The following is a 9,794-nucleotide window of genomic DNA, read 5'->3' as shown; positions in this document are numbered from 1 at the left end:
TATGCAACGTTACAAATCTTTATAGAGCATGATATACAGTTATAGATGATTTGAGAAGCATCTATGTAGTGCTTATGAAACCAAAAGATGCACTTCAAATAAAGCGGGACTGGATGATCAAAGGAAAGTTAACAAACCTGAGCTCAATTTGGAGCGTCATAGCAAAGGTGTGTGAATACTTCACAGTACCAATCAAAAGTTTAGACACATACCTACTCATTCCAGGGTTTTTATTTGTACTATTTTCTACATTGTAGAATAATACTGAATACCAAACTATGAAAAAAATGCATTTGCAATCATGCAACCAAGTATAACACAAATCAAAAAATGTATTTTACGAGATTCTTCAAAGTAGACAACCTTTGCCTTGACAGCTTTGCACAATTTTGGCATGCTCTCAACAAGCTTCATGAGGTAGTCACCTGGAATGCATTAATTAACAGGTGTATGAAACTTGCTCTCATGAGGACCGCCACAGGAAAGGAAGACAAGAGTTACTTCTGCTGCAGAGGATAAGTTCATTAAAGTTACCAGCGTCAGAAATTGTAGCCCAATTTGGTGTTACTTGATGTGTCAAGTAACAGACATCTCAACATCAACTGTTCAGAGGAGACTGCATGAATCAGGCATTCATGGTCGAATTACTCCAAAGAAACCACGACTTAAAGGACACCAATAAGAAGAGACTTGTTTGGGCCAAGAAACACGAGCAATGGACATTAGATTGGTGGAAATCTGTCCTTCAGTCTGATGAGCCCAAATTTTAGATTTTTGGTTCCAGCCGCCATGTCTTTGTGAGACGCAGAGTAGGTGAACGGATGTTCTCCGCGTGGGTGGTTCCCACCGTGAAACTGTGGAGGTGTGATGGCGCTTTGCTGGTGACATTGTCAGTGATTTTATTTAGAATTCAAGGCACACTTAACCAGCATGGCTACCACAGCATTCTGCAGCGATACACCATCCCATCTGGTTTGCGCTTAGTGGGACTATAATTTGTTTTTCAACAGGACAATGACGCAACACACCTCCAGTCTGTGTAAGGGCTATTTGACCAAGGAGAGTGACGGAGCACTGCATCAGATGACCTGGCCTCAAACAATCCCCCGACCTCAACCCAATTGAATGGTTTGGGATCAGTTGGACCGCAGAGTGAAGGAAAAGCAGTCAACAAGTGCTCAGCATGTGAGAATTCCTTCAAGACTGTTGGAAAAGCATTCCGGGTGAAGCTCATTAAGAGAATGCCAAGAGTGGCTACTTCAACAAATCAAAATATATTTTAGATTCTTCAAACACTTTTGGTTACTTCATAGTTTTGATGTCTTAACTATTATTCTACAATGTAAAAGTAGTAAAAAAAAGAAACTAATGAGTAGGTGTGTCCAAACTTTTGACTGGTACTGTATGTAAAATACATTTCTGCTAATTATTTTGAATGTGCAAAAATTTCTACAAAATGTTTCACTTTATCATTATGTAGTAGATGGGTGAGAAATGTAAGTCATTTTGAATTCAGGCTGTACCACAAAGGAATAGTTTCTGAAGGCACTGTACCACAAATGCCTCATTTGCTAAGTTCACTGTATGATACAGTGCTCTCCATTACTCAGCCTGTATGATCTTTAGCACAGTAAACTTTATCCCAATTCTAGCTCCAAGACAGATGCAATTTAAAAAAAACCTTGCGGCACCATATTTTAAAAACTGGGTAATGCTAGAGGTCGTCACTAATTACCACAGCAACTAAGTCTAACCCCACAATTAATCTTAAAAATATGAATCTAACCTTAAAGCAAGACCAAAAAGCAAATGTTCATGAATTTTTACAATATAGTCATAATTGGCTATATCCGAATACTCCCATCTTTACGCAACATTTTCAGGGGACCCGTTTTGGCTCATGAGCAATGAGCGCTACTTTCAAAACGACTGGCTGGAATTATAAAAAAATCTCTGTAGCATTAATAAATTAGTTAGAATTCAAATTATTTAGGTATCAATAGCTGACATAGCTTGTAAATTCTAGGTAGATTTTCCACGAACATACCACCATACCAGAGCATCAGTCACCTGAATAGGGCCTGCCACATACACATCTTGAGCCTGGATCCATGTTTGTAAAAAGACCAAGGCAGGGAGAGCGCTGTCTAAGTCTTCTCTTACACTTTGGACTCTTCTCTGAACCCCATCCATCTGCACTTTAACCCGTGCTAGCAATGACTTTCAAGTCTAAGGGCTAAATTCAATCAGATGGTGTCAGAGGTGGTACTGTGTTCGAGCTGTCAAATCCACATGCGGCTCCTTGTGTGTTACCGTACCACGGACAATGCGATTGTATGCAACGAAACCACCCGATTTTATAATTCCGCAGCCGCGCTATAAATTCATCCATCCTTGTTACATTCAAACACTCGAATTAAACTGAGGCATGTTTTCGCGTTAATTTGGATGGGGGGATTTATAACCTAACATCAATGGTTTGACATTTTAGTAATTTCTATAATCGATAGAGCCTACATTTCTATCGCCGTTTTCAACTTCTAACATGGTAGAGATGAGGAAATTGTTTAACACGAACAGCTGTTCACCGATTTGTCAGCTCATACCGCAGTTACACATCCAAAACCGCCACAAAATCTGCTATGCAGATGTCGGCAAACAGCGGTTAATGCTCGATCTGATTGAATCAAGCCGTAAAGCGTAGAAAAATGCAGACAGAAGAGGGGAAATTAGCTAACAATAGTAGTAATTAAATTAAAATATGCATTATAACTAATGGTCTTGAAATGATCTTAAACTGAGACACAGAATTTAATATAAAATGTATTAAGTAAAATGTACAATAGTTGGTTAGCCTATGCAACTGCTCAAATATATACTTTTTATTCCACTCTTTGAGACTGGAAAATATTTTAAGTAGGTACTTTTTCTGAACATGTGAAAACATTCAAATACAAAACAAATCTTCAAGACTTGAACGTTTGGTTTAGAATGGTGATTACTCCTGTTTAGAACATCCCCCTCAGTCCACTCCGTCTCAAGCCCATGCCTCCTGAGTTACCATAGAAACCGCCGCCGCGGCCTAAAACCAACCAGGAAATAAATTCAGAAATGGCATTAAACATTGATTCAACCATTGTTGTCTGAGTGTTTCCTGAAATACAGGCAGGTGAGAGAAGAAACTTACCCATTTCAGATGCTCCACTAGCAGTTGAGTTTAAGAAGAGCTCAATGTATCGATGTTCTGCAGAACAAAAATAAATAAATCCCCTTTAAAAAAGGTTATATTTTATGGTTCATTTTGAGAGTGGGGTAATCATAACGGGGTAAAACGAAGTAGGGATCCACGTACGCATGTGATTCTTGTCCTTCGACATAGCTGAAACAGCATCTTCATGAGACCTAAACTCAACATCGGCCTCGCCTGTGGATTTCCCATTTGGTCCAAAGTCGATATGAACTCGCACAGGAGTCAATGGGGAGAAGAACTAAACCAAAATGGAACACGCATACACACCAAAGAGTAAGGGGCTGCTCTGACCATGATTGTATAAATTGAAGTTACATAATTGGACTGTCAATATTTACTTTAAAATGTGTTGACATCATTGGAAGGAGAAATGGGAGTGATTATGGGTACTAGAGAAATGTGATTCTTACATTGGCTATGTCTCCCTCAGTGGCACGGAAAGGCAAGCCCCTCATGTGTACAAAATGGCCACTATGGAAGCCGCTGTGGGAGCCGCTGTGGGAGCTATGATCACCTGCACCACCGTAGCCATGGCCACCTATAGCTGCAAGCAAAGAATACATTTTCCTGAGAAGGAAATGGAGGCACACCTTCAGTGTGACATTAAAAAGGAAAGAGCATATCTTACCTCTTCCTCTATCGCCCCTTATTCGGTCATCAAACATGCCGTTGCCAAAACAGTAATTACTGAAGCCATTGTAGTTGTCAAACCCGCCATAGCCTACGTGAACAGACACAAAGAATAGGGAATCAATGATCATCTTTTCAGACCAATGGCCATCCTCAATCCAGTCCATTCACAAACACTAAATTGACTTCACTAACCAAAACTATTGCACATACCCCCACTGTAGCCTCCTCCACGCATTTGGTCCAAAAGAGCACCCCCCCGTCCTGGACCAGGGAAGAACCCACCTCGCTCCATCATGGGCCTGTCGTAGGGACTGGGTCTCTGCCCCATCATCCTTCTGGGGAGCTCATAGTAAGCCCGGATCTCATTCCGGCTGCTCTTAAAGATTTCTATGTACCTGAATGGGTTTAAATGCAGGTGGGGTTATGACAAGAACACTACACGGGACAATAGCCATATGGAGAACATCAGCAGACAAGACATTGTGCATGATTTCATATGGGCAACTTTATCTAAGCCAAATAGTTGGGGGTCAAACAGATAGCTTTATTGTACATCTAGAGGGGCAAGGAATAATACAATTTATTAATTTTAGCAATAACAGTAACAATATGGCACAGCTTTCACATAATCTGCTCATATTACAGCAGGTTGACTTTGCACTTTCATCATGATGCAGTATTAGAAGGCACTCTGACATAAATAGCCTAGTTCCCACAATTCAGCTATTAACAGCTCTATGGTGGTACTGTCATACAATATCTATTGTACTGTCAAAGCTCTCAATTCTGCAGCACTGATCTTAATTCCCTTTTCCCCCATTGCACTGCTTGACAAATAAATTCAATGGAAGAGAATGCCCAGATTAAGCATGGTAACTGTCCAAGTAACAAAAAAAATTATTCAAAGTGTGATTTATGAATGATCATACCATCTTTAACTTATAGGAAAGATGCATGACCCCCCGCCCCATATTAGTCATAAAATTAATACCCAGCCCAGACTTTCCGTCCCCACCTGTGCCCTATTCTTTCCTTGTGTTTCCCCAGTGCCTTTTCTGCTATCTCCTTTGAGGCAAACTGCACGAAGGCTTCCCCTGTGCTCCTCCCCTGGTAGTCCATCGGCAATGTTATCCCATTTGGCACGATTTTCAACCCTTTAACCCAAGGACAAATAACCCCACAAGGGGAGACATGTTAAAAGCTGCAACATTCCCATATGTACAAAAGAAAAACCCTTTCCGCTTTTATTTGACTATTTCAATGTGATATCTCTTAGTATTAGACACACCAATAGACCCAAGAACATACTGCTGAACTTTATTCATGAACACATTGACTTCATGTTATTCAAAGAACAGTAACATCAGAGCAGCATCATGCCATCCAGAAGATGTGGTGACTTTGCATGTGGTTTTATAAACAGATATTTGTACAATTGTGTGCATGTATGTTATTGAACTATAAGAGCTTGAATATCATGCTATACTAAGTCACCACATTCTTATAAAGCCAAATATGGATTTAATTATTTTGAATTGTATTTGCTTGTCATGCACTTACTTGAATGCCTGAAAACTCTAATCCAGCAATAGGCCTGTTTTTGCATTCATAGTTTAAGACATACACTTTGTTCATAGACACCTTACTAAAGCAACACTATGTATGTACCTGCAAAGAACTGCACTATCTCCTCCTTACTGCATCCAAAAGGAAGTCCCCGGAGACGTATCATACACCCGCTGCAGCTGTCGTAGTCAGTAGGGCCGCTGCGTTTCAACACCCAGTCCATCTCGCTACGGTTTGACTTGAAAACTACAAGACCGGACAGGAACGGCAAGGATTGACATTAAGGTCTGAAAGGTACTCGGTAGGTGGGCAAATTTTGGGGCTTTTTTGGTTGTCCATCATGGGTATTTTTTGGTTGCCGAAGACTATGATCACTTGCCCGAAAGTATAAAATTAACTATTTGCACAAACACATTGGGGAGGAATCAGAAAGACCAGACTAGAGGTCGACCGATTAAGTCGTAATGGCCGATTAATTAGGGCCGATTTCAAGTTTTCATAACAATCGTAAATCTGTATTTTTGGACACCATTTTTTTTTTACACCTTTAATATTCTTTATTTAACTAGGTAAGTCAGTTAAGAACACATTTTATTTTCAATGACGGCCTAGGAACGGTGGGTTAACTGCCTCGTTCAGTGGAAGAACGACAGATTTTCACCTTGTCAGCTCGGGGGATCCAATCTTGCAACCTTACAGTTAACTAGTCTAAAGCAATAACGACCTGCCTCTCTCTCGTTGCACTCCACAAGGAGTTCCTGTTACTCGAATGCAGTAAGCCAAGGTAAGTTGCTAGCGAGTTAAACGTATCTTATAAAAAACAATCAATCATAATCACTAGTTAACTACACATGGTTGATAATATCACTAGATATTATCTAGCGTGTCCTGCGTTGCATATAATCTGACCGAGCATACAAACATCTAAGTATCTGACTGAGCGGTGGTAGGCAGAAGCAGGCGCGTAAACATTCAGCACTTTCGGGCATTTTGCCAGCAGCTCTTCGTTGTGCGTCAAGCACTGGGCTGTTTATGACTTCAAGCCTATCAACTCCCGAGATGAGGCTGGTGTAACCGAAGTGAAATGGCTAGCTAGTTAGCGCTCGCTAATAGCGTTTCAAACGTCACTCGCTCTGAGCCTTGGCGTGGATGTTCCCCTTGCTCTGCATGGGTAACGCTGCTTCGAGGGTGGCTGTTGTCATTGTGTTCCTGGTTCGAGCCCAGGGAGAAGCGAGGATAGGGACGGAAGCTATACTGTTACACTGGCAATTCTAAAGTGCCTATAAGAACATCCAATAGTCAAAGGTTAATGAAATACAAATGGTATAGAGGGAAAAAGTCCTATAATAACTACAACCTAAAACTTCTTACCTGGGAATATTGAAGACTCATGTTAAAAGGAACCACCAGCTTTCATATGTTCTCATGTTCTGAGCAAGGAACTGAAACGTTAGCTTTCTTACATAGCACATATTGCACTTTTACTTTCTTCTCCAACACTTTGGTTTTACATTATTTAAACCAAATTGAACACATTTCATTATTTGAGGCTAAATTGATTTTCTTGATGTACTATATTAAGTTAAAAGTGTTCATTCAGTATTGTTGTAATTGTCATTAATCGGCATCTGCTTTTTTGGTCCTCTAATAATCGGTATCGGTGTTGAAAAATTATAAATCGGTCGACCTCTAGACCAGACTACTGAAATACTTTTTATTTTGGTTATCATCAGTAATATATAATAATTAATCACCTGCCCAATGGGGCATCCTCTGAGCAGGCTCAACTTGCGCAACTGCTCAGGCAACTTGTCCCGGACAACCCTTCATGTCAATCCTTGAGCGGGCAACATCAGTCATAATATACTGAATAACAACTAGCTGACTGATTGATAAAGTCTAAATGTGACGACAGACAGATTAGAGATCTGTCAGACAAAATACCTTCAATATAGCGATGACCCATGTGTTTCCTATCTTTTGCTATGGCTTTTTTAAAATCCTCTGCTGATTTCAGCTCCACGAAAGCTTCTCCACTGGGCCTTCCTTCTTTGGAAAACGTGAAGCACACTCCATTCACTTTCCCGACGATGTTACAATCTGCAAGAGATACACAAGATTTTCTTCGTTGAGCCTTCATTCTTCCAGCCAGGTGCAAACAAACGATAAAGTGACTATTGAATGCCACCACTTTCAGTTTTATGAACGTGGCCTACTCACCAGAGAAGAACCCTGCCACCTCTTCCTGGGTGCAGGACCAAGGCAAGCCACGAATTCTCACCACATACCCATCATCATTCACAGACATAGTCTCTTCCTCTGGACCATGGTTAAAAAGGGCAATACAAGTCTTCGTTAACGTTAGCAATATTGTGCATAAAACTTACGACCTTACTAAAGTACTAGCTAGGCCTACATGTGTAATTAGATTTCCTAGTAATTAACACGAGCTAGCTAACGTTAATTGTTAACTAGTTAAACCAGCTAATGTTAGTTGTTTGCCTCAAGGTCGATTGCTTCTTCTTGGGACTTTGGCGAACCTCGCAATTATTGACTAGTTTAACTTAACTAGCTACAAGGTTACCGGTCTTTTTTTTTTACTATACAACTCGATCGTAAACGTTAGCTAGAATGAAATCAGAGAGATGCATTTCTCACTCAAGCGCTGTTAATTGGGTTCTGTCATTATAGATGTCCTTGATAGTTTACTGACTCTGTGACTAAAACACCAATTTCCATAAACTATCCAGATGAATAATGGTATGTTTTCGACAATACATTATTAGCTATCTAGCTAGCCAGTCTTGTTCCGGAGTAGACGCTAAATAACGTTAGCGAGCTAGCCAACTCTTGCTAAGCTAGCTAGCTAGCTAGGACATCGCAACGGTCAAACGGTCTAGGTCAGAAAACAAAACTGTCCATCCAGTTCCGAAAATATATCCATTCCAAAGCGAACAAAAAAAGCATTATATATTTCAATAGGAAACCACAAACATTTTGGGAATAAAATGATAAAACGCGTCTTACAATGTATTTTCCCCGGTCTCAGCTCTTCTCAGGTGACAGGGAGTTCCGCAGCAGGTAATGTCGCGAGAACATAAAACCTCTTCTACCAACAGCCGCCCTCGAGCAGTTTCTAAACGCAGAGGCGCAACATCGCGAGACTTCTGGGAACGCTTACCAAATTTACCAAAGGCCCAGATTCACAAAACGTTCTTCATTGCAATTTTCCCTTAACTATACACTTAAGAAGAAAGTTAAGCAAAGTTGCTATTCCTCAAAAAGGTTATTGGAAATGTTCTTATGTTTCTCCTTAAACTAAAAATTAAGAAGAAATTATATTATTGAAAATAAAATTATTAATTCCAAGAAAGCTAAACCCTTGTTTTAAGCAGGGCAGTCAGAATAAAAGCTCCTGAAAGCCATTGAACATGTTTAGTTCACACAAACGTTATCTGAAAATTTTACTATTGATTATTTTACACCCAAGAACATGTTTTAGAATAATAATCTTAGTAAGAAATATGCTAACATGATTGCCATTGCCATAGCTTGCTAAAACGGTTGCCTAGCAACAACCACATAACATTTGTAAGAAGATATTTGAGAAGTTCCTAAAAAAAATCATTCAATATTAAGATACTGTTGAGGAATTGCACGTAGGAACTATTTTATTAACTTGTTGTTTTTCTTAATAAGCTTCTTAAGTTTTTGCGTAAGAAGTGTTTTGTGAATCTGGGCCCAGGTCGGGATTTGTAGTTTGAGAAGTCAATAAGAGATGTGAAAATATTATTAATTAGTTGTTACTTTTCACTAAATCTAATTGCACAACCGAGATTCGAGCCAATGTCTTAAGTAGTTGAACATGTTAATACTCCAACTTCGTTAAAGCGACAAACTGCCAAGTTTTCATTATCGTCAAAAACAACTCTGTCGAAGGAGTGACTTTGATGATTTGCACATGCGCAGTTCGGCGCGAGACGACCGTTGGACCCGATGACGTGTTTTATAACGAATGTTATTTTTTTATATAAACAAAATCAGTACAAAAAGTACATGGGGGAACACAAGAATATAGAAATAATATAGAAAGGACATTTGGGCTAGGGGGTACAATATCACATTACACAAGGACCTTAAGGGACATACACACACTTAACATACATAACAGCTTTTTTGTTGGTAGAATATTTAATTGTCTTAAAATTTAGTTCAATTTATTTTGTAAGGTAAGAAAATGTGTTTTATTTGTAAATGTACATTTGTGAATATGACATTTGGCCAAAATAATAATTACATTAATTACCTATAATTGTTTCATATTGGCACTCCCCAGTAGGCGCAG

The 9,794-nt window shown here is 39.5% G+C and overlaps 1 protein-coding gene across 1 annotated transcript; it reads right to left on the bottom strand.

Moving 5' to 3' along the window:
- Window positions 1-2,810: 2,810 nt before the first annotated feature.
- hnrnph3 (heterogeneous nuclear ribonucleoprotein H3 (2H9)) lies at window positions 2,811-8,571 on the bottom strand. Its single transcript, XM_064933799.1, has 11 exons — window positions 8,477-8,571; window positions 7,670-7,768; window positions 7,394-7,549; window positions 5,552-5,695; window positions 4,899-5,037; window positions 4,094-4,278; window positions 3,879-3,971; window positions 3,661-3,794; window positions 3,353-3,488; window positions 3,188-3,244; window positions 2,811-3,082 (listed from the first exon to the last, which is right to left on the bottom strand). The coding sequence occupies exons 2-11, from the start codon at window positions 7,755-7,757 to the stop codon at window positions 3,009-3,011; spliced, it is 1,206 nt and encodes a 401-aa protein (XP_064789871.1). The 5' UTR covers window positions 7,758-7,768; window positions 8,477-8,571; the 3' UTR covers window positions 2,811-3,008.
- Between the last annotated feature and the right edge of the window lie 1,223 nt (window positions 8,572-9,794).

Source organism: Oncorhynchus masou, chromosome 24 (genome assembly GCF_036934945.1).
Source record: "Oncorhynchus masou masou isolate Uvic2021 chromosome 24, UVic_Omas_1.1, whole genome shotgun sequence".
Taxonomy (NCBI): Eukaryota; Metazoa; Chordata; class Actinopteri; order Salmoniformes; family Salmonidae; genus Oncorhynchus; species Oncorhynchus masou.
Note: the sequence above shows the minus strand (reverse complement) of the source record. Positions and strands in the feature narration are given on the sequence as shown.

Excerpts from the sequence above, each read along its gene's own strand:
- hnrnph3 (XM_064933799.1), bottom strand. The coding sequence starts at position 7,757 with ATGTCTGTGAATGATGATGGGTATGTGGTGAGAATTCGTGGCTTGCCT. Across the intron at positions 5,696-7,393 it reads GGGTCATCGCTATATTGAAG|TTTTCAAGTCAAACCGTAGC; the intron begins GTATTTTGTCTG and ends CCGGTCTTGTAG. Across the intron at positions 3,489-3,660 it reads CTGAGGGAGACATAGCCAAT|TTCTTCTCCCCATTGACTCC; the intron begins GTAAGAATCACA and ends ATTTTGGTTTAG.